The sequence below is a fragment of the Hyperolius riggenbachi genome, chromosome 4 (assembly GCF_040937935.1).
Source record: "Hyperolius riggenbachi isolate aHypRig1 chromosome 4, aHypRig1.pri, whole genome shotgun sequence".
Taxonomy (NCBI): Eukaryota; Metazoa; Chordata; class Amphibia; order Anura; family Hyperoliidae; genus Hyperolius; species Hyperolius riggenbachi.
Window position 1 is genome coordinate 387,062,502 of NC_090649.1, and position 25,218 is coordinate 387,087,719.

At 44.1% G+C, this 25,218-nt stretch overlaps 2 protein-coding genes across 4 annotated transcripts in view; one reads left to right on the plus strand and one right to left on the minus strand.

The window, feature by feature from the left end:
* GPATCH11 (G-patch domain containing 11) overlaps window positions 1-16,606 on the minus strand; it is a 57,519-nt gene extending 40,913 nt beyond the window's left edge. The window contains exons 1-2 of one of the 2 annotated variants that reach the window (XM_068232134.1): window positions 16,174-16,606; window positions 9,160-9,386 (exon numbers count right to left, since the gene is read on the minus strand). In XM_068232134.1, coding sequence (XP_068088235.1) covers window positions 9,160-9,386; window positions 16,174-16,232 — 286 coding nt within the window. In that variant the 5' untranslated portion in view covers window positions 16,233-16,606. The remainder of the gene's footprint in view (window positions 1-9,159; window positions 9,387-16,173) is intronic. The other variant, XM_068232133.1, reaches the window with a different exon arrangement.
* HEATR5B (HEAT repeat containing 5B) overlaps window positions 16,600-25,218 on the plus strand; it is a 106,917-nt gene continuing 98,298 nt past the window's right edge. For both annotated transcript variants that reach the window (XM_068232131.1, XM_068232132.1), the window contains exons 1-2: window positions 16,600-16,727; window positions 24,462-24,620. In XM_068232131.1, the coding sequence (XP_068088232.1) occupies window positions 24,495-24,620 (126 nt within the window). In that variant the 5' untranslated portion in view covers window positions 16,600-16,727; window positions 24,462-24,494. The remainder of the gene's footprint in view (window positions 16,728-24,461; window positions 24,621-25,218) is intronic.

The following is a 25,218-nucleotide window of genomic DNA, read 5'->3' on the forward strand; positions in this document are numbered from 1 at the left end:
CTTTACAGAAGTTAAATACTCCCAATTACACATCACAATCATTCCTCCTACTTCAATCATGATTGGATACTTACAAAATATCTGAGCTAACTATTGGAACACACAATACTGCATAAATGAATACATATAAATACTTAAATAGATGAGGTCAGTTAGTCGTTAATTATTATTAGAGGTATTTGCTTCAATAGTAGCTTGTTTAGTTTAAGTTAGTTTGACTGGTGAGATTCACAGGCACCATCTCTTATCTACAAGACAGAACAAATCATTCCTAGTAGCACATTCCAAACCCATGAAACCATGTGAAAGAAGAGAACTAGTCTTATACGAATAACTGTGTAGAACGAAGGGAGTGTATAATAAAATGGCCACCCATAAGCCATTTCGCCAATGTTATCAATTTTACTTCAAAATCATCACTGTCTGGGCTCAGGAACACTTTCAAAAACTATTCTCCAAAAACACAGTTTTTCACTGTATTCTAAGGGTGACAATGGTTAATTTGCATATATTCAGCAGTGATGCACTGGGAGACATCTCAAGCTCACTCCAACCTGAATTATCACAAATTCTTTCTGTTTTAAGAAAGCAAACTTGTTTTCACTGCATTCACAAATGCATATTAAAAACTCTACCATACAACAAAGATACCATATATAAACCTCAGTCAGAAACTCACTTAGGCTCACATCTGCGTTCTGAGCCAAAAGGATCCGGTGATACGCTTCACCGTATCCGGATGGCTCAGTCCGTGGCCCGGTTCACATAGTGGAAACGAATCTGATCAATGATTGATCGGATCCGTTTTCACTCAGCAATCCATACCTAATTTTCCGTAGCAGTCGGCAATAGAGGTTTCCTCTATTTTTTCCTCATGTGACTAGTCAAATGATGCGGAAGACGACGGAAGCCTCTACCGCCAGCTGCTACAGAAGATTAGGTATGTATAAACCCTCACTCACCCACCCGCCCGGATTGGGTCGGCACATGCCCCCATCCCCTGTGGAACGGTCCGTTTCTTCACTAGTGTGAAGAAACATTCCGTTTTCCATTGCCCCAATGCTGCAGCATTTTTGTCCGGATCCGTTCCGCTGTGCAGAACGGTCCGGAAAATTAGGGCCTGCAGCATTTTTTAGGTCCGGGGACCAAAACGTACGGATCATATCCGTACCAACGGACGCATGTGAATGGATCCATAGGTTAACATTGGATCCTTTCACTTCCGTTCCATTTGTACAGTATACGTTCCGATTACGTTCCGGAAAAAACCTCTAATGTGAACCGGGCCTCAAAGAGAACCCGAGGTGGATCTTCGGGGGGCAGATGGGACACAGAGCCATGTTCTCTGCCTAATGACATGGCTCAGTGTCCCCCAACCGCTGCTCTCTGTGTCCCACCACCGCGTTATAGCCCCCGAGTGTAGCGAACTCGGAAGTAAACAGAGGGGAGAGTAATTCTGTTTAAAACGCCCACCAGGGGCGTTCCTACAGAGTTTCCTGAGCTGCCATTGGGCAGCTCTCTCCCGTGGCCGCACCTCCTACCGCTCCCCAGCCTCCCTGCACGCTGTGAGAGACAACACAGTCTCTCAGTGCAGCGTTGTGACCCAGGAGTCACGCAAGTGAAAGTGGGCCATTGCGGCCCACAGGAGCGGCGGTTTTTGTGGCTACCTGATCCGCTCAGTCCTGTGGATCAGGTAGCCTACTTTTTTTTTTTTGAGCCCACCTCGGGCTCTCTTTAAAGGAAAACCGAGGAGACAAAACAAAATGAAAAAAAAAGTGTTCCCACTTGGCGCCATAAAGCTATCATGACACGGACTGCATCTTATGGGTCGGGGCCTTTGACCTGGACCCATTAATCCCCATGCATGCGCAAGTAGCCCATTTACGCCACACACATGCGCAGTCTGAATTCACAGGGCACTGTGGTCGTGCTCACCACGGCCTCCTGAGCTGGATGCGTGACCATTATGAATTCAAACTGTGCACGTGTGCGTGTCTTAATGGAACCCGGTGAAAGGTCCCAACCCACCACGGGGGTTTGGTGCCTAGTCCAGGCCAATTTACAAGCAAACAGGGCCAACAGAGGACACAGTCATGCCAGCTTTATAGAGCCAAGGAGGTACACTTTTCATTCTAATCTATCACCTCGGTTTTCCTTTAAAGAGGAATTCTACAGGAATTCATATTTTTTTATTATTACTTTATAAATCATTTGTCACTGTTTGACCACATATACTCTCCCTGATTTTCGTTTTTAAATGTAATCGAGGTGTCAGCATTTTTTTTTAACCAAAAACAAGGCTTTATTAACAGTATAATAAGAGCACAGGGCATACAGATATACAAGGTACGTGTACACAGAATAATCACCGCATTTCGATTATTTAAATGTCACACGAGACCATGGCATTCATGATACATATATATAACGAGGTGAGTACATTGATTGGAGTTGGCACAAAATTATAAACAAGTAGCGTAAGAGGACTTAATCATCAATAAAGTTATATGCATAGCCTTTTGCAGTCAGTTTATAAATATAACCAATTAGAATGAAAGGGAGCTATCGATTTTTCCATCTGTCCCATATTAGATGGAAGTTCTTCTGTGCTCCTCTACAACGGTATACAAGTTTTTTATAGGGTAAAGCAGTGCTGACTCGTTTAACCCAACTATCAAAAGTGGGAGGCGTGGGCGCAAGCCATCTGCAAGCCACCTCTTGTCTTCCCATAAACAGCACCTCAGCCAGAAAAGTTTTAAGCGAGTTATCCAATGCGTCATCTTGAATAGCTCCAAGGAGACATAATATAGGATCTGAATTCATGGGACAGTCCATCTCATCATGCAGGAATTTTACGATCTGGGCCCAAAAAGCAGAAATGACCGGACATTCTCAAATAAAATGAAAAAAATGTTGGGGAGGCAGTATGGCATGGGTCTGATATTTGTGAATTATATTTAGATACTTGTTTAGGGGTCAAATAGGCCTGGTGTAGTATATAAACCTGGGTAATGCACTACCTAATGCATGGAGAGACTTTTTTAGGGGCAAAGAGAGCATCGTCCCAATCCTCGTCTGTTATCTCTAACCTACATGCCACCCATTTGTCCCTAGGAGTGGTGAGTTCCTCTGCACCATATTCCAGGATTGTTTTATACAGCTCGCCAATCATGTGTCTAGTAGGGCCATTTTTAATCATCTCTACAATAGGGGAATTGTATACCTGAATGGGAGTTGTACGGAATTGTTGGTTGAAGGCATGTCTCAGTTGCCAGTATCGGAATTCTTGATTAGTTGGCATGTGATATGTATTAGTCCTTTTGTGGAACGAGACAATCTGACCATTAGATAGAATATTCCCAAGCAGGAGTACACCTTTAGAAATCCAAAAGGGGGGGGGGGGGGTACAGTCTGAAATTCAGGGAAATTGGGATTGTCCCATAGAGTGTGCTTCCCTATACCTTTGTCACTGTATATTTTATTAATGCATTTCCAGACCTGTGAATCCTGTATTAAAATAGTGTTGTGCTTTCTATCTTGATGAACAAAACAACTCAATGAATCAAGAGCAGGGCTTTCTAGAGCAAGGTCTAGGGGATAACCAAGTGCTTAAACATTTGTGGAGGAGGGGACTATAAACCAGGCAGAGATGTGTTCGAGTTGTGATGCTAAATAGTATTTTTGAAATACAGGGAATGCAATACCTCCTAGGTTAATCGGATTTTGTAGTAGTGCATTTTTTAGTTTGGCTCTGCCTTTCCCCCAAAGGAAACTGAGGAGTATGGATTGAGATGTCAGCATCTTTACTGATGGAGAGGTGAATTACTGCTGTTTTTTTTCCTCTGTAAAGTGAGCAAGAACACCATCTGGACCCTTAACCAATTTACTCGGCAATTTTGACAGTACTTTTTTTAATTGCAGAGTGCTGAAAAGTTATTTTAAACAGAAGATGAAAAATGATCTCTTAGAAGAAAAGGTAACCCTGGACTACCTGAGTGCTCTGGGGAAGAAGCCTGCATGACATTATAGCCTAGGCGAAGCATCACTGGGAGGGCAGAGTCACATCCCAATAAACAGCAATATATAACTATAGGAATTATTTGCGATGTAGAATACAATTCAAAAAAGGGGAATGATCTGCTAAATGCAATAGCCTCTACTAAATATGACCCAAAAGAAGCTCCAAACAATGAGTTGTAAACAGTAGCACCACTGTACATCAGAGATAATTTTATTATACACAATTTAATTAATAACAAGATATATAAAAAAACACTCCAATCCACAATCCATTTATAGTAAACTCCAATGCACCTGGCCATGTAGTTTTCTGCATCAGAAGTTTTCTATATCAGAATTGGTCATACATTGTCTATTTATACAGGTACATTGCCTGGGACCAAGTTTACTATAGCCAGAACTAGGGCTGAACGGTTTTGCGGTTCTAAACCGAAACCGTGATACCTGACATGGCGATCTAGTGATCGTCAGTAGCGGCGGTTTTCCCCGGCGCCCGCTGTGCTGGATACAGTGATTGGCAGAAGGTGTGCTTCTCTATACAGCTCCGCATGCCGTCATACGCAAAGAGAAAATGGCAAAAGGCGTGCTGCTCTTATAGGGTTCCGCCTACCACCGCCGTCATTAGTGAAGAGGATCGAGTGATTGGCAGAAGGCTTGCTGCACTATACAGCTCCGCCTACCCCCGCGACCCAGCGATTGGTAGAAGGAAGCTGTCCTGCTCTATTTGGATCCGCCCCCTGCCGCCCTCATTCGCATTGAGTCTCCACATGCTCCACAATCCCCAGTGACATCACAGAAGGCAGGGCTGTGGAGTCGGTCCAAAAATCCACGACTCCGACTCCTCAGTTTAGGATTCCACCGACTCCGACTCCTCTAATTTGCATATTACAATTTTGTTGATTAAAAGTATGTAACATGAAATTCATCTCTTAACTGCCAACGCTTAGGAATTTTACAAGACAACTAAAGTGAGAAGGATATGTAGACTACTATATTTATTCCCTTTAGACTAAAACTAGTCCTTGGTAAGAGTACTTGTAAAAGGTACAAACCGGAACAAAGAACATCTATCAGGCCCTAGGCAATGTAAGTGTGGGTACATGTAAGAATTATGTGCAGGTACTCTGCAGAGGAATGAGGAGATTGTAAACAGACAACACCTCTGTGTTCAATGTGCACAGCATTCTCAGTGGATTCCCTGCAGCTCTGTGGGGAGTGCATATGTAGAGTATAGTACTACTGTGTAACAAAGTAAACCTGAGACAGATGAAATTAAAGTTTTATACATACCTGGGGCTTCCTCCAGCCGCCTTCAGGATAATCAGTCCCTCGTTGTCCTCCTCCGCCACCTGGATCTTCTGCTATGAGTCCAGGTACTTGAGCCAGTCAGGCGTAGTGCGCATGCACACACTCCGCCGCCAGGAGTATACTACACCTGTGCAGCACTATTGCGCAGGTGCAGAATGTTCCTGGCTGTGGGAGCGGCATGCGGCCGGACAGCGCTGACTGGCTGAATTACCAATTACCAGGACTCATAGCAGAAGATCCGGGTGGTGAAGGACAGCGAGGGACTGATTAGCCTGAAGAGGGCTGGAGGAAGCCCCAGGTATGTATAAAACTTTACTTTTCATCCGTCTCAGGTACCCTTTAATTTGTAGTCACCAAACCAAATTTTAACAACATATCAAATTATTTGATTTCATCAGCAAAGGGAGTGCATACATTTGCATAAATCAGCATCAATGCAGAATTATTTCCATCTCGTTGACCATCTCTATTAGTGACACAGCTACACATCAGGCTTTATTCTTACAGCATAGATGTTATTTAGTATATATAAGAGATTCCTGTGTACACATCATATATACAGTCACAATCAGATATGTATATCTGACCTTAAAAATACGGGGACTGCTTTATTGAAGCAGCACAAGTAACTAATTTTGATTGGTTTATTTCATTTTTGTGGACTAAGCACAGCTATTACTGTATATATACTGTATATATACATTATTTTTAATGACTATTATCTGAGAAATAGAACATTTTATCATATTTTCTATTTTAATTACAGTTACAAATTCATTAGGAGTCGGAGTCGGAGTCGGTGCATTTTTTCCCGACTCCGACTCCAGGCACCCAAAATTGCCCGACTCCACGACTCCGACTCCACAGCCCTGACAGAAGGCTCCCCTGCTGCCCTCATACATACTTTGCAGCTCCACAGTATTAAACCATCGGGCCAGGCTGCCAGCGACATCACACTGAGCACACAGTCCCCGCCACCACTAGGCTCCACCCCCCGCGTGTCCCTCATACACTCCAGACCAAGTACAGCGGTCAGCCCCCCGCCAGCAACATCACAGACATCGACCCCGCCCCCATACACTGTCTCTGTGTCGTGCACCCTGAATCTATTAAAATCATGTATTAAACATAAATGGTGGTGCCAGATGGCAGCACAAGTTGTTATTCCCATAATCTGTTAGCACACCACCACTCAGCTGGGCCACTAGGATTAGCCACTGCATGTTTCTTGTCACTAAAAATAAGTTTAAAAGCAATTCTTGCCTTAATTTTTCATTTTTGCATTAGATTAATAGCTATGTTTTGATAAATTCACACTGCACTGCATTGATAGTATTTGATAGTATGATGATGTCATTTTCTGACAATGCAAGTTTGTAAATGTTACTGTATATTGTAAATTTAGTACTAAAACTTTATTTGAAGAAAATCGTGAATCAAATCGAAATTTCTGACAGAAATCGTGCAATTCAATCTTTTCCTAAAATCGTTCAGGCCTAGTCAGAACTTTACTGTATTTTTCGCTCCGGAATATAAGACGCACCGAAGTTTAGAGGGCAAAAAAAGTAAAAAAAAAAATAGTAAAAACATACTATGCGTCCATGTTCTAGCAGCATCTTGTAGATTTTCTTCCCCAATGATTGTCCTCCTGTGTCCCTGCGTCCTCCTTTGTTCTCCCTGTGTGTCCCCTTCTGTCCCCATGTCCTCATTTTCCCGTGTGTCCTCTTCTATTCCCACGTGGTCCTCTAGTCTCCCTGTCTGCCCTTTATGTTCCCCTGGTATCCCCCCCCCCCCCCTTTGTGTCCCCTCCTGTTCCCCTGTGTGGCGCAATACACTCCTGGTGACATCAGTGGGAGCGAGGGCGTGGCTGCGCAGGCACAGTGGTTTTCCCAACTTCGAAGTCGGAAATTCCAGAAGTGAACTGGAGGCGGGGACCGGAGCATCGGTGAGTGGCTGCGCGGGCACAGGATGTCTGCAGGGGGACCATTAGAAGCCCCGGGTAAGTTCCGCTCATTTTCCCACGACCCTCCTACAGTACTCCTTTAACCACTTGCCGACCGCGCACTCATAACGCGCGTCGGCAAAGTGGCAGCTGCAGGACCAGCGACGCAGTATTGCGTCGCCGGCTGCAGGCTAATTAATCAGGAAGCAGCGGGGGGCTCCATGAATAGCTTGCGGGCCGCCGATCGCGGCTCGCAGGCTAAATGTAAGCACAAGCGGAAATAATCCGCTTTGTTTACATTGTACGGCGCTGCTGCGCAGCAGCGCCGTAAGGCAGATCGGCGATCCCCGGCCAATCAGCGGCCGGGGATCGCCGCCATGTGACATGGGACAGCCTGTCACTGGCTGCACAGGACGGATAGCGTCCTGTGCAGCCCCGATCACCGGAGGGGTAGCAGGTAGGAGAGGGAGGGGGGAATTTCGCCGCGGAGGGGGGCTTTGAGGTGCCCCCCCCGCAACACCCACAGCATGCAGATGCGATCAGACCCCCCCCCCCCCAGCACATCATCCCCCTAGGGGGGAAAAAGGGGGGGCAATCTGATCGCTCTGCATGCCAGCTGATCTGTGCTGGGGGCTGTAGAGCCCACCCAGCACAGATCTGAAAATACAGCGCTGGTCCTTAAGGGGGGGGTAAAGGCTGGATCCTCAAGTGGTTAAAGCAAACTCGAGTTGCTTCCTATAAATGGTGGCACACAACATCCATAACCTTGTAAGGGGCAAAAGTATCCTTAAATAAACTAAACAAGTTTCCAGGATTACCTGTAAGGGCCCGTTCAGATCAGAAATGCGGATGGCCATGCGTGCGGAACGCGTGCGGACCACAACGCGTACGAACGCATGGCCATCCGCGTTTGTGTGCGTTGCATGGCTGATCCCATCACTGAAAAGTGAATGGGACAGCCACGCGTTTTTGCAAAATCTGCGTGCAGCATGCGTTCCCGGACCGCACAGGTCCGGAACGCATGCAGTGTGAACATTAGACATTGCACTCTATGCAATGTCTGATGTCGTGCGTTTTGGCCACCTGCACGCGTTTCCAAAACGCGGCTGGAAACGCGTGCAGTGTGAACGGGCCCTAACGTTCCAGGGGTTATTTATAGCTGATGTTGGCGCTTTATAAATACAATAAATAAATAAATAAAAATAAATTGTCCAAAAAGCATGCCATTGTTTTTACATAGACAGTGGCACTTATCTGCTGACCTGTGGAAAGTTACAATGAGTAAGCACTGACTCCACATTCATTTCCTGCATCTTGTCAATAGTAACTTCCATGTTTGTGATATTTGTTAAGCAGCAATCAGCATGATCTCCACTTTAGAGATTGCAAAATAGCCAATTTTGAAAGGAGGGAATGCTACATAATTTTTGGTAACAATATGGACAACAAGAATGTTTGGAAACACAGAGATCTGTGGCTGTAGCCAATGCAGGTTTCTGTTTTTGGTGTCTAGCCTGGCTGCCACTTATGATCTAAGGCCCCATTCAAGTGAATGGAGAACAGGATGCCAATTTTAGGGCAATTAAGTTTGGAGATCAGAGCACTGATTTGATGCTACTGATTATGCAGATTACCCCTTTATAAATATGACCATTTTAAAAGGATGATTTGCAAGCCAATGAATAAGTGTTGATCGACAATCAGATTGCAGTTTATTCAAAACTAGACCCTCCCCTAGTCTTGGTGAAGTGGCTATGCACGCTTTGCGGGATGTCGTGGGCACGCAGCATGCGATGGCGTGTGCCAGTTGCCTAGTGCCCGTTATTAAACGGGTGGGCTTTTTGACTAGTTATTGTATATTTTACAAAATCACATGAGTAGATGATCACCTTTTTTGCCAAGTGATTGGCCCATTTTATAGCCCATCTTCTGGAGCATAGCAAAGCCTTTGTTTTCATTGGTCAGTGCTTCATTTAGAACTGTATCTCTTTTCTCCTTTTCCACCTCCTTCAAACTTTTCTGTCTGTTCTTTAAATTACTTTCCTTTTGTTTTTCTTCCTTCTGATACGATTGCCTGACAGTCCTTGGTACAGGGACTCCTGGTCGAACATCTTTTCTGGAATAAAAAGAGAACAGAAAATCATTAATCCTGGCACACTGTTTCCTGCAGTTTCACTTATATTAAACCTATACACATTATAGATCTTGGACGAGGCCTGATTTCTTTTACAGTAAGGGGAGAAATTTCATCTACTAATAAAATATGGATGAAGTAAGATTAATGTGACAAGGATGAACATGATGTAGTAAACAGTTACAAGAGACATGTATTTAGAAACGGTTATCCAAGATTCTCACACTTTGCTCACTAAAACTATAGACATCAAAAAGACCTGTTTAACAAAAATACAATAATATGTATAACAAGTAAATTTTAAACAGGGCTGAGGAGTCAAAGGAATTTTTGGGTAAAGTCAGAAACATCTGATCTGCATATGCTTGTTCAGCATCTATGACAGCAGGGCAGAAAGGCAACTGGTATTGCTTACAAGGAGATAGTAATTTAACTAACAGCCTCCATATTTCTCTCAATGCATTTGGAGCTTCGTAGTGTAGTATCATATCAAGCAGCATGTCTCTAGTAGTCTGATCATTTCTCAGTGGAATCTAACTAATGCTAGGTGCACACAATCTTAATTTCGATCAATTTTATGACTGATCTCCGTTCACTTCTATGGAAATCAATCAGAAATTTGATTGAACATGTAGGGAAAAAAAAATCAATCTGGCAGGTAAATCTAACAAAAAAATTGTATTGTGTGTACCTAGCATAAGATCATATAGGGTGAGTGAATCACAACAAGCTGATTAACTTCAGATCAGCCCATACTGGACTATTGCTAAACTACACACCATATGGTAATGTAAGTTTCCTGGATACAGAGATGGCGGCATACTCCTGGGTTAGGCTCCGCCCCCTGACCCCATAGGACAGATTTGCTTATAAATTAAACAACCCCGCCCCCCCCCCATTCTCTTTTTTTCTGTCCTCGTATGGACAGGTTTGCTTTTTTTCTCTCCTTTTTTTCCTGCCACTTTTTGTTACCTATGTTTTCTTTTTTAAGGCAGTTGCGGCGGGTTCAGCCTCTCCCGCCTCGCGGCGAGCATTGCGGCCTCTAAAGGGGGCTTACAGATGCGGGGAAGACCTTCCCTTAGAGCCGCCCCCTGGTGCTGGAAGCAGCTGTTGCTGCTTGTAACTGCGGATTCTTCCGCCCTCGCTCCCTCTCACTGCATTCCTCCATCAGGGTGACGTCAGAGATCTCGCAAGAGTTCGGCTGCCTATTTCATTGGCCGGACACCAGAAGAGAGCAGTGCATTCCCGGAAGTGACCAGAGCGGGTGTCAGCGTGTCAGCTGGCGGTACCGCTCAGGAGAAGCATTGCTGGAGTGTGGTGGTTCCTGACAGCCTGTCCTTTCCATTATCCTGGATCCTACCTGTAGACTGGTGTGAAGGTATGGGGGCACGGAAGTCTCTGCAAGACAGGTAATATGCATTATTCTCCAGTTATTTATGACTGCATATATGTTTTTTCTTTCAAAGATGGAGGATTCTCAGGAGATTCCTAATGCTCAGGAGAGGTATTAGAGCGAGGCTCTCTATTTTATTTTTTCAGCACCAGGGTGTTTTTGTATAATGATAGTTGTGCACATGGGGAAAAAGAGAGCTTATCTCCCTTAGATTGGAGGCGGATGTTTTTAGTGGAAACATATATCTTTTTCTGTGTCTCCACAGTCCGCAAGAGGGAGGAGTGAGGAGCATGGGGTCTAAAAGTCGCCAATCCTCTGAGGTGCCTCGTTCTCGATCAAGATCTAGAAGAGAAGAGAGAGCATCAAGAAGGAAGTCTCCAAAGAAATATGACAATAAGTCTGATAAGAAAAGACAATCGCCCCCGAGGCGTCAATCTAGGAGACGATCTCCAAGTAGGAGCAGGTCTCCTAAGAGATATTATTCTAGTAAATATTATGACTCCCGCAGGAGCCGTTCACCAAGACGTGGACATTATTATAGAAGATCTCCTTTAAGGGATTATTCGCCAGATTATAGATCTTATAGATATAGATCAAATAGGCGGTCACCTAGTCCTTATCAGAGGCATAGGTCTCCAGGGGAGCAAGACAAAGCCGCTGAATATGTCCAGCCTGAAAAATCAGCTTGCTGGTCATGTGGACAACCAGCCATGCCAGATAAAATGGTGTGTGAGTCCTGCTTTGTGGAGTTAGGAAGGGAGAAGGAGTCTGACAATCAGCAGATAATGTCTTTCATCCAGCAAGCAGTGCAGGAGTCGTTTAATAAACTGTCTGCAGCTCAGGCAACGGCTGTAACACAGCAGGCTCAATCTGAGGAAGCTTCAACCTCAGCAGTGCCATCACCAGTGGGGTTTGACTTCGCTTTGATCCCAACGTTTGTGTCTGAAATAAAGTCAGCAATAGGTTGGGAGGAAGACAAAGCAACGCTACAGGAGCCGGATAAATACTATCCTCATTTGGATAAACAGCCAAGTAACTTTCCTTTCATGAAGGTAATAAAAGAAATCTTTACGAAGGAATGGAGTAAAGTTGATCAGAAGCAGTCACTTTCAAATCGCTTCGCAAAATTGTACCCATTAAGTGATGAGGACGCAAAGGTAATGGAATCTGCACCAGTGGTGGATGCATCCATCATGAGGCTGGCACGTCATGTAACTCTCCCCATGGATGACGCTGTATCCTTCAGCAACCCTCTTGACAGAAAAGTTGATACAGATATCAAAAAGGCGTTTCTGGCAGCCGGAGCCGCTTGCAGGCCGGCCGTAGCTTTAACCTCTCTGGCAAAAGCGGCTAAAGTTTGGATAGAGAATATCGAACTGGCTCTGAATTCGGGTAGCGATACACAAGATATAGTAAAGGCCTTAGATGAATTAAAATTAACCAGTGACTTTATGGGAGAGGCGGCCATAGACACCATTAGGTCATCGGCTAGAGCAATGCTTCATAATGTAACGGCAAGGAGAGCTCTTTGGCTAAAACCATGGTCAGCTGACCAGTCGTCAAGGAACAATTGGTGCAGGATCCCTTTTGATGGGAAGTATCTCTTTGGCCCAGAAATGGATGAAGCAATATCGAAAGTAACGGGGGGGAAAATCGGGGCTGCTACCCCAAGATAAGAGAACCCGTCCTTTTCGTCAGCCAGTATCCAGGAAGCAGACCTCAGCGAGGTTTCAACAAGCAAAATCTTATAGACCAGGGAAACAGTTTAACAAGAACTGGAAGGGTTCACAGTCGTCATTTCTCAAGACAGGAAAACCAAAGTCTACCCTCAGTTCAGGAGGTCAGAAGACATTCTGAAGGTGCGCCCACCCAGTCACCCCCGGTAGGAGCAAGATTGCGATACTTTTGGAAGGACTGGGTGGAATCAGTAGACGATCCTTGGGTTCAAAGGACCTTAGAGAAGGGGCACTCTTGGAAATTCAAGAAGACTCCTCCCCGAGCAAGGTTTGTGGAAACAAGACTGCCAGGAAATATGCAAAAACGGCTGGTTTTGGAGGAATATATCGACTCCCTGGTACAAGTGGAAGCAGTACTACCGGTGTCCATCAAAGACAGGTTCAGAGGGATTTATTCTCCCTTATTCTTAGTACCAAAAACGTCAGGGGGTTGGAGGCCGGTTCTAGATCTGAAATTCCTAAACAAATATATAAAAATACGACATTTCAGAATGGAGTCCTTACAAACTATTATAAGGATGGTGAAGATAGGAGATTGGATGTCAACGGTCGATCTCTCGGATGCTTACCTACACATACCAATCAGACGCAGATTTCAGAAATACCTAAGGTTCTCAATCAACAACAAGCATTGGCAGTTCCAAAGTTTGCCATTCGGTCTCTCGACAGCCCCCAGAACCTTTTCCAAGGTTCTTCTTCCGGTAATAGCATCCTTGAGACAGAAGGGTCTGAGAGTTTTCCACTACCTAGACGATATCTTACTTGTCAATCAGAATCAGTCAGTGCTATTACAACATCAACAGTTGCTTCTACAGGAATTGCAGAGATTAGGTTGGCTTGTGAACTTTCAAAAGAGCCAGCTGTCTCCATCACAGGATATGATATTCTTGGGTGCCAGGTTCATCACGAAAGAGAACAAAGTGTGTCTGCCCACACAGAAGATCATAATGATTCAGCAGAAGGTGAGGGTAGTGTTGTCACAACGCACCGTTCTGGCGAAGCAGTGCTTAAGTCTCTTGGGGACATTCTCTTCAGTGATCCCGATGGTAAAGTGGGCCCATTGGAATTTAAGAATGCTCCAGAACTTTTTTCTCAGGCTATGGAACAAGAGGAGTCTGTTGCAGAAGTTTGTCCTACCTTTGTCAGTAAGGAACTCTCTTTATTGGTGGACCTGCGAACACCATCTGCGGTTATGCCTTCAGATTCAGCAGGAGGAGGCTGTGGTGATCACAACAGACGCAAGTTTGAAAGGATGGGGGGCACACTGCAAGGATGTGTGTGTACAGGAGAAGTGGAGAATCTTTCCTCATCAGATCCCGTCAAACATTCTGGAACTCAGAGCAGCCTTCTTAGCACTCAGAGCCTTCCGTCACCTGATATTGGGCAAGTCAGTTCTACTCCAAATAGACAACACAACAGCTGTCTCCTATGTCAGAAGACAAGGGGGGACAAGTAGTCAGGCAATGTTGAGGGAAACTACGCACATCATGAATTGGGCACAGAACAATCTTTCCAATCTGTCAGCAACTTACCTTCCAGGATGTCGCAATACTCTGGCAGATCAGCTAAGCAGGCAGTTCTCCAATGCTCACGAGTGGGCCCTGAACCCGAGTGTGTTTCAGAAGATTGTGCAGAAGTAGGGTCTCCCGCAGGTAGACCTCTTCGCATCGCACGAGAATGCGAAGTTGAAGAACTTTTTTTCTCGGCATCACCATCCAGCCGCTCTAGGGGCAGATTGTCTAGCACACCCTTGGACATTCAAGCTGGGATATGCCTTCCCTCCGTTCCCAGTGATTGCGAAGTTCCTCCAGAAGCTGTGGAAAGAATCATGCATGATCATAGCTATATTACCTTATTGGCCAAGGAGGCCGTGGTTCACGCTTCTATGGGAGATGAGTGTGGAGGAACCTTGGCAGCTTCCAGCAATACCGGATCTGCTTTGTCAAGGCAATCTGCTATATCCCAACAGCAGCAACCTCAGTTTAATGGCATGGAGGTTGAGAGGAGGAAATACAGAGATTTAGGGTGTTCAGATGAAGTAACCGCTACTTTATTGAGGGCAAGAAAAACATCCACCAATACCACATATCACAGAATATGGGAGAGGTTCGCCTCATTTGCTATCTCAGAGAACTTTGATATGCTTAATCCAGGAATACAGGAGGTCCTTAGCTTCCTTCAAACAGGTGTTGATAAGCAATTGAGCCTATCTGCCATTAAGGTACAGATATCGGCCTTGTCGGCATTGACTAGCAAGAAATGGGCCTTTGAACCGCTGGTAATGCAGTTTGTTCAGGGAGTACAGAAGATGAGGCCTCCTAGAAAGCCTTTTTTCCCGCAGTGGGATTTATGTGTGGTTCTGGACGTTCTAAAAAGTCCTCCCTTTCATCCAGTGGAATCTGCCTCTTTATGGAATGTAGCTCTTAAAACAGTCTTCCTGGTGGCCATAGCATCTGCAAAAAGAGTTTCGGATTTGCAGGCTCTGGGATGTTCTCAGAACCTGCTGCAATTCTATCCTGATAGACTTGTCATCAGACCAGTGCTTCAGCATATCCCGAAAGTAGCATCATCCTTTCATATAAATCAGGAATTGACATTGCCGACTTTTCCAGTAGATCATGAGTGTTACCCATTGGACGTGGGGAGAAGTGTGAGAGCTTATCTAGATAAAACGATGGAATTTAGAGCCTCAGACCGTCTGTTTGTAAATATACAGGGCCCTAGAAAAGGGTATCCAGTAACATCCAGAACCATTGCTAACTGGTTGGTGAAGATGATTGAGCAGGCTTACAGAATTAAAGGTTTAAATGTACCAGAACAAGTCCATGCTCATTCAACCAGAGGAATGGCTGCCTCATGGGCATCCTTTTCAAAAGTATCAGTAGAAACCATTTGTAGGGCAGCTAGCTGGTCTTCTTCTCATACTTTCTTAATGTATTATCATGTTGATCCTGCCTCTCTTTCTACACTTGAATTTGGAAAAGCTGTATTAGCTGCAGTGGATAAATAAATTGTTATTTTTTTGCATTCCCTCCTTCTTGTGTGATATTTTATGTCCCAGGAGTATGCCGCCATCTCTGTATCCAGGAAACAGGAAAATTGAATACTCACCTTCCGGTAATTTTCCTTTCCTGGAACAGAAGATGGCGGCATACGAATCCCTCCCTCCTGTCCATTCGAGGACTGATTTTCACGAGAATGGCGGGGAAGGGGGGGCGGGGTTGTTTAATTTATAAGCAAATCTGTCCTATGGGGTCAGGGGGCGGAGCCTAACCCAGGAGTATGCCGCCATCTTCTGTTCCAGGAAAGGAAAATTACCGGAAGGTGAGTATTCAATTTTCCTGTGTCAGCCGTATTTTACTTCTATATTGACCAAAATAATCCTGTAAACTCTCCCTGTTCTGTGCATAGTGCTGTCATCACCAGTAAGATGGAAGCTCTTATGAAAGGGTGGGAAAGGCAGCAGAAGTTACCCACAGACAAGAAGTTAAAGTAGAACATGCTGTATTAAATGTGTCTAACACTGTATGGTAAATGAGTGCTGTAACATTAATCTGCCCGAAATTCTAGTGCAAGAACTATAAAGCAGTACTCAGACTACTGGAAATGAGCTGTCAGCAGACGTGTAGATACCACTTACAATGAATTGATGAAGGCGTCCGACATATAATCCTCCTCTTCTTCCCCGGCATTGTCCATTTTGTTTCGTATCAGCACCAGTGCAGACTGTAAATAAAGTGGCGAGAATTAATCTAGGGTACACAGTGTACGTCTGTGATATCTTTCCCCTCAGAACCTCTTCCTGTATGTTTTGCACGTAGGAGCCATATTTAGTGCTGGGAAATGGATCTCGCTTCTGTCAATAAGGCACAGAGTGCAGCCTTACACAGCAGTATATAGGCAGCAAAGGATTTAAATTCAACTGTAGCATCTTGCATAATCGGCCTTACTGCATTTCGGCCAATGAATAAGAAAATACTGTATACTGATTTATTATTTGGTTCCGTGAAAGCTGCCCGTACTGAAGATGACCGTCTTCAGCGCTCTGATTACGTCTGTACTCTCTCATCCAGATGATTTTGTGTGTCGCTTGTGAATGACGTGAGAGTTGGCCACGGAGTGGCTTCCTGGAGGTGGTGACAGCAGAAGAGCATCTAGGGGTCTTGATCGGAAGGATTCAGCACACACGATAAGGTAATGCTGCCTGGCTGGACAGTGGACGATGGAATGTACGATGGTCGCTGAGTCAATGGCATGGGAATTTATAATGCAGGCTGCTGTATAGGTCTGATTTTCTAATGACAGAAGGAGCCGGGGGAGGTTTGTGGCAGCTGATTTCTGTGTATGGGATTGCATAATTGCAGTTTTCATTCTTTAGATGGAAAGGGATACACTATATCTATTTTCATAGAAATCTTTTTATTTGAAGTGGTCTAAAAGCAAACCTCATAAATAATTTTGATATATTGAGTGCATGTACAAATATTATACTTTATACAAGTAATTCTTGTCTATTTGAATTATAATAGCCGACAGTTATATTTTGTAATAGTGAATATACAAAAAAAAGATCGACTCCTGGGTGCATGCGGAAAAGTAGAAAATCTTTTGTGTAGTAATGTAAATATTACAAAATTGACACTTTTATAATATTTAGATTTCTACATTAAAGATGGTCTACTTTTTTGCATGCACGCAAGAGTCGATCCTTTTTTGTATATTCACTATGTTCATTGTTGACATGGTGCATGCGAAGGATTTATGTGTAAGTGTTAGTTATGAATACTGTTATTGATTACTTACTTGACACCAGTCTTATTAAAAGCAAGTTTTTACATATATTTTAAATTATATGTATTATGTCATAATTTTATGGAATTACATTACTGAATATAAAACTGAGAAATTGGTATAATATAAGTATTTTACCTTCATCTGTATTTTTTTTTTTTTATTCAATACACTAACAATTGCCTTCAGATTCATGTGGTGTGGAAGGAGAGGTTTCCAAATTTAGTATGTGGAAAGCATTTTGACCAAGCTGTCACACAACCTGTTTCCCCTCGGTCAGTGTAGAAGGGGGGGGTCTGTGGTTCTGGCAGTCTGTTGGATGGACAGACTTTCAGACAATGCCCAAGTGAGCTTGCTTGTCGTTGTACTAATCCACAGAGCTGTTTAGCTCAGAATTAAGGTATTTGGTAGTCTTTTTACAAACATAGACTTCGGTATATCCCTACTCTTCTGAGAGCTACCTTTGATTAAAAATGTTTCTGCCCAGACAGGGAATTAAACATCCAAGTGCTATTAATCTGCAGTTCTGTACATACGGTATGTCTAGCTTACAAGGGCATAATATAATTATTTGCACATTCCATACACTGTCCTGGAGTGATGTATCCTGCATATTGCCTCTAGCCCACAGGGAGGTGAAACTTTCAAACTCCTTCTGTTTTAAAAAAGAAAAGCTTTTCTTTGCAGTCTGTTTTTGGAAGAGGTTATACTAGATACCATATTTCTGCCAGGTAGGAATTTCCAGAACTAGCAAAGAGCTCAATTTGTTCCTCTTTGCAGTATTCGTAACAATACTCTGTGTTTTCAGTTTGAAGTACTTTTGCTATGAGACTGCCCAGGATGTCCCAGCTTGCTGCAGGAGTAATTAGCTGTACAGGGCAAGAGGCTTTTTTTCTACATTTCAACAACTGGACTAATCCACTGAAATAATAAAGACTGGGAAGGAGTAGGCACTTCAAAAAAAATCTAAAAACTATTTAGAATGGTAAGGATTAGTTACCTCAGTGACACTCAACCATAAATGGGGAAAAAGGAGTAGTCTTAACGATTTAACTGCCTTTCCTGAGTTATCTTGTTTTAGATAACTTTGGGCAGCGCTGCCTCAGCTGGCGAAACTTGGGCTGCCTAATGCAGAGTTGCAAGGGGTGCATCATAATTACCTGATCCAGATGCAGGCTTTATTCTCCCCTTGTAGGGTCGGCTTTCCTTTTATATCCCTGAGCGGCGCTGTAATGCCAAAATCCTCCTCCAGGTCCCGATCACATGATATGATGTGATTGGGACTCAAAGGCTGGGGACAAACTTGTCTTTCAGTTTTTCGCACAGCAGCTAATGTAATTGATAGAGAAAACTGATTAGGATGCGGAATGCAATTTTTTTTTCGCGTGGAAAAAACGCATTAACAGGGGAGACATTTGACTGCTTTCGTGTGTGTTTTCTGCACAGAAAAACTGAGAACTCATGTTAATTAATGGGCTAGTTTGCACTTAAAGGGAACCAGAGATGAACGATTCACACAAAATAAACATATCAGTTGATAGCTTGTAAAGAATAAATGCTCTACCTGATAATTTCGTCACTCTGGAGTGCCTTTTTGAGTGTTTTTTTTTTTTTTTTATCCATTATTGCTCCAGACTATAGACTATAGACTATAGACTATAGACAAGCAGCGCTGCAGCAGGCTTTCATCTGTCTGCTTTCAACTTTATTATTCTGGTATGCTGTGTGGCTGCCTGTAGGAAGTGTCTCTCATAGAAATGAAACTGCATACAGTAGATAATAACTGGCTGCACACTGCACACAGATACACTGTCTGTTTCAGAGCTTCATTCTCGGCAGCAGCAGCCCCTCCCATGTCAACAGCTCTCAGTATGAAATCTGAGCCAGGAGGGGGAAGGCTTGGGCTTGAAAAGACTCCACAGAAGAGTGATTCAGCTATAATGATTCCAGGTCAATCCTCGACTGAATAGTCGGTGGATTCTTATCACAGTTGATAACAGATAGATTAGACTGAGAAGAATAAAACTAAAAGCAGGGTAGGTGTTTACTGTCATGTTCCCACTGATAAATGTAATAAAATACATGAGGGTGCTTCGTCTCTGGTTCTCTTTAAAGAGACTCTGAAGTCTCAAAAAAACGATCTTTTTATTTTAATAAGTGTTTAACATAGTAACCCTACTTAAACCGCCGCATCCCCGCCGCTCTAATCTAACTAAATACCCCCAAACAGCCCGGATCACCACCTCTCCCCTGCCCCTCTCAGTCTTTCTTCACTGAGAGGGGCGGAGGAGAGGCGGAGATCCGCCGCTGACAGACGCGTGTGAGGCAGGGCTGCAACTCATAGCTCTGCCTCACACGGAAGCGCACAGGGGTAGCAAAATCCACGACCAAGAAAGCTGTGTATTTTGCAGGGGAGAGGGAGGAGGGAGTTAGGGGGGATTTAGATAGTTTACAGCGTCGGAAATGCGGTGGTTTAGTTAGGGCTATTTTGTTAAACACTTTTATTAAATAAAAAGATGTTTTGTTTTTTTTGACACTTCAGTGTCTATTTAAAGGAGGATGTGAGAATTACAGTGCCGCTTGGTGGCGGAAGAGGAGATTGGCTCTGTAATGCTGACTTTCTTCTTTTTGGTTTCAATCACATCACATCACATCATATCATGTGATTAGGAGTCTCAAGACCTGGAGGAGGCTATTGGCATTACAGTGCTACCATAAGAAAGCGGCCTGCCTGACGACCGTTTCGCTCAAACGAGCTTCCACGGAGCCTCAGAGGAAGCTCGTTTGAGCGAAACGGTCGTCAGGCAGGCCGCTGCCGCCCCCACATTGCCCCACAGCCAGGACTCAAGAAGGGTATGTCAGATCTTAATGTATTTTCTATGGAATGGACTTGAATACAATGTATGAAGATCGAGCTGACTAAATTAAAAGCCTTGGAGCAGTGCAGGATTGTTTTTCTTTCTTATGGTATACATGAAATCTAATTCTTGAATCCAAGCACGCAAGAGGTGATACCCTACACCCCAGCACCAGTGAGTGGAACCCTCCCTAAGACTGAAGTCCACAGTGCCCACCTCTTTTTCCTAATTACCTAACGGCATTACAGTGCTGCTCGGTGGTAGAAGGTGAGAGCCAATCTGCAAGGGAAGAGCAAATCCTGTGTCTGGATCAGGTAAAGATGAAGCAATCCATGCCCCTTTGCGTTACGCTGGGGAGGTGCAAAAGAATGTGGTGCTGCAGCACACATAATAAAAAAAAAAAAATACGACGTAGGAAAAAAAGGTTAAAACACTTGGGCACTGTGTTTCGTGGGTACACTGCTGCTTCCTCAGATCATTGCAAGTGTCTGGGGGGTACAGCATGCACAGCTAGGAGTGCCTGGTAATAAATAATACAATAAGAAAAAATCATGCACCTTTGTAAGGGTGTGTCAACTCTGGTGCTGGATCCTTAAAGAGGAACTCCAGCCTAAACAAACATACTGGCATTAAGTTACAATAGTGATGTTAATTAAAATAGATAGGTAATATAATCTCTTACCCACCCTGTTTTAAAAGAACAGCCAAATGTTTGATTTCATGATGGCAGCCATCTTTTTGGTTGAAAGAAGGTGACACAGGGCGCATGAGACACAGTTCCAACTGTCCTGTGTTCTGAGCACCTCTCCCAGTTGCTAGGCAACGTGAATAACAACATAGGAAATCCCATCATGCTCTGCACAGCATCAAGGAAACAAAGCCCGGGCTTTTTTCTTTGATGGGTTGAGCTTAGGTAAAAATGCAGCTAAAAATTATGCTTTGGTAAGAAAAACAAAGTTCTGATGCTGTGAAACTGTTAAAGAAACACCAAGCCTTTTCAGTTCTGCTGAGTAGATTTTTAGTCCGGAGGTTCACTTTAAGCAAGGGTATCAACAAGTCCGCACACTAGCTGATTGCAGGAACAGTGTAAATTTATTGTCCCATCACACATGTCAAGACATCTGACCGGTCGCCTGTGGTGAACAGTCAGTTATCTTGACGTGTGTGTGTGTGTGTGTGTGTGTGTGTGTGTGTGTGTGTGTGTGTGTGTGTGTGTGTGTGTGTGTGTGTGTGTGTGTGCAATGGGATTTTTATTTTTTTTTAAAACCGTTTCTGATTCTGTTGCCGCAGTGCAGCCACACGCAGTACAGGAACATGGTTGCAAACTTTGGGGGTCCCAGCGCTGGAACGTCGAGGTGGAGGGAGATGGGGAAGCCTCAGAGGCTTCTCTCTTCGAGGTAAGTATGTGATTTTATTTATTTTTTGTTTTTTCATTTTAAAACTCCCAAGTTTGCTATAGGGCTGGTTTCCACTAAACACGGTGCGATCTTCGCGTCGCACTACACCGCAACTAAACCGCAGCCAATGTAAGTCAATGGAACTGTTTCCATTGACGTGAATTACTCGACGCAATGCGGTGCGATCTGACGTGAGGGAAATTATGTATAGCATGCTGCAGGTTTCCGCAGTACGTATCCACTTCCCCATAGCCAACGACGGGAAGCCGCATCCGGTTGTTCGGATGACACCTAGAAGTACATGTGGCGTGATGTGGCGATCGCCTCGCATCTACAACGCCAGTGGAAACAGGCCCCTAACAAATACACATTTGGAGGCTAGCATATTTATTTCCTATTAAACAATACAAACTGCCTGGCTGTCCTGCTGATCTTCTTCTCTCTTTAATACTTTTGGCCAGTTGATTAGTTTGAAAGATGGACTGTAGACTCCTTTGGAAATCTGAAGTCAGTTGACTAAATGGATTCAAAGAACATTGCAAAAATAAAGTATGGTGCATGTGGTGCAACTGCCAGGAGACTTTTTCTTGTCATGCAAAATCATCCAGTGATGGTTGTAGGGTAGTGTTCCACTGTAATTATTGCATACAAATACATCCATCAATGGTGATGGGAGGTGCTTCTCTTTAACTGCTTCCGGACGGCGGTGACTGAAATCTATGCCCTGTCTTAATGCTGTTATTCCTGTCAGGGTGAAGATCTTACCTCATCGCCGCTGAACGTTCTCACCTCTCTCGTCGCCTCTGTCAATTGCTTCACTCTCTGCCCGCCACAGCTCACTCACTCTGCCTTTATGACAGCTGAGCTCCATGAGCCAGTCAGGAGCCGATTTCGTTGGTTCCTGACCCTGTCATCAATGTACACAATTCCCATTGGCTTACATTGATCAAGCGGTCAGGAGCCAATGAAAGTGTCTCCTCAACGACTCACAGAGCTCTGGCGCCATAGAGATGGCAGAATGGGCGGCCTGAGGTGATGGGTGGTCTCTGGTCCTTAAAGTGAACCTCCGGACTAAAAATCTACTCAGCAGAACTGAAAAGGCTTGGTGTTTCTTTAACAGTTTCACAGCATCAGAACTTTGTTTTTCTTACCAAAGCATAATTTTTAGCTGCATTTTTACCTAAGCTCCACCCATCAAAGAAAAAAGCCCCGGCTTTTTTCCCCTGATGCTGTGCAGAGCATGATGGGATTTCCTATGTTGTTGTTCACGTTGCCTAGCAACTGGGAGAGGTGCTCAGGACACAGGATAGTTGGAACTGTGTCTCATGCTCCCTGTCGCCTCCTTTCAACCAAAAAGATGGCTGCCATCATGAAATCAAACATTTGCCTGTTTTAAAACAGTGTGGGTTAGAGATTATATTACCTATCTATTTTAATTAACATAACTAATGTAACTTAATGACAGTATGTTTGTTTAGGCTGGAGTTCCTCTTTAAAGTGAACCAGGGACGAAGCACCCTCATGTATTTTACCATATATATCAGTGGGAACATTTAGAGAAAACACCTATCCTGCTCTCTGTTTCATTCTTCACTGCTCAGCCTGCTTCTAATCGGCACTGATAAAATCCCAGACTGAGCATTCAGTCTGGCTTTACTCAGGAATCATTATAGCTGAGTCATTATAGCAGAGCCAGAAGGGAGCAGGCTTGGGCTTGAAAAGACTTTAGAGAAGACAGACTCAGCTATAATGATTCCTGAGCAAAGCCAGACTAAATGCTCAGTCAGGAATTTTATCAGGGATGAAAAGATGCAGGCTGAGCAGTGAAGAATGAAACCGAGAGCAGGGTAGGTGTTCTCTCTAATGTCCCCACTGATTTTTATATATTTGTTAGAACTTATTTATAACTTCCTTGGAGCAAAATAAGATAGCAGATCAGTGTTCTCCCCTGAAATTTTTTCCAGCCAGGTGGCATGAAAAAGTGGCCTGGTAGGGCGTGACGGGTGGAATGAAGGGCCAACAGGACTCTACTTTCAGCATAGAAGAAAGGTGAGAAGGCAAACTGATGACAGCCGGGTGCTCTCCACAGTTAGCCGGGTGGAGTACATGGCTTAAAGAGCCTGGGGAGAATCCTGCAGAAGAGTAGAAGAGTTTGTGCAAAGTTTGGGCTTAGTGATTTATGCACTTCACAGTTATCCTGTCCTTTTCTTCCTTTGTTTTAAATCAATCAACTGCTTCACCATTTGAATGAATGGAAGTGGTTGTTCACACAACAATCACACTGTTTGTGCATTTGCAGCAGCACATCCCTCATCTTGTTTTGTCCCTGGATGCAGCATCTCAGTCGTTTTTGTGTGCCAGCAATATGGACAAACGCTTGCAACAGTTGTAAATTGCTGGTAATCACTTTGCTTGTTGTTTGAGGAGGGGTATTCTGTTCTAAGCCTCGAACCCTTTTCAAACCTACTGCGTGCAATGAAATGCTTCAAAGCACATTCAAACACTTCACGAAAAATGATGCTTGATCCCGTCGTTCCTCGTCCTCTCATTTCATCCTGGATGCTACATGCAGCATCCAGGATTGGCTAACTGCAACGTTTGCATGTCCCCCTGCAGAGATCAAAACGTGGCGCATTTGATGAATGATGGAAGTGCCACCAAAGGTTGATAAATGCTTTTTTGTTCACTAGCAGAAAAGCATTTGAGCAAGACGCCGCACGACTGGTTCAGGCGCCCATCTGTACAATCCCTTATGCTTTAATCGTAGGAAAATTTGTACTAAGTTTATCATGTACATCAGCTGTAAGACTAGGTTAACAAAGACTGAATTCTGTTTGTACTGAAGCCAGAATAACATCATTACTATTTGATGTTTCCCACAGGTTTTGTCTAGTCACCCAGTTGCGGGACCAAACATGGAATTGGCCCACAGTTTGCTCCTGAAGGAAGATGCCCTGGCTCAAGTTACGGAGGCTAAAAAGCCAGTCTTTATTTTTGAGTGGCTCCGCTTTCTTGACAAAGTACTCATAGGTGCAAACAAGGTAAGCATAAAGCAAAAGCTTGGGTGGTTGTTTAACATTTTAAAGCTGTGAGGTTTATTTTTCTATGACACTCCAAAATACCTGTAGTTTACTTTGGGAATATGTCTCTGAGTGATGCCCATGTATTGTGAATTATACCATGTTTCCCCTATTATAAGACCTACCCCGAAAATAAGGCCTAGGTTATATTTCAAGCATAGACCTACCCCAAAAATAAGACCTAGCTGGGATTCTTTGTGTATGGGGAGGTGTGTAGTGTCTTACCACACCTCCCTTGTGGCTGCGTACCCCTCCATTCTAAGTAACTTGTCCGGTGTCAGCGGCGGTGTATTAATCAAGCTGTGAGGGCACTCTTTGACCCTCACGCTGACACTATGCAGTATGCGTTGCCCGCTCTGCACTGGCGCTCGCCTTATGTAATCATGTGCTGCATAGTGTCAGCGTGAAGTTCAAAGGGCGCCCTCACAACTTGAATAATGTGTTAAAGCTGACACCGGACAAGTTACTTAGAACGGAGGGGGACGCAGCCACAAGGGGGTGCGGTAATAGACCACAACTCCCCATACACAAAGATGGTAGTCAGTAGTGCATCTGCATG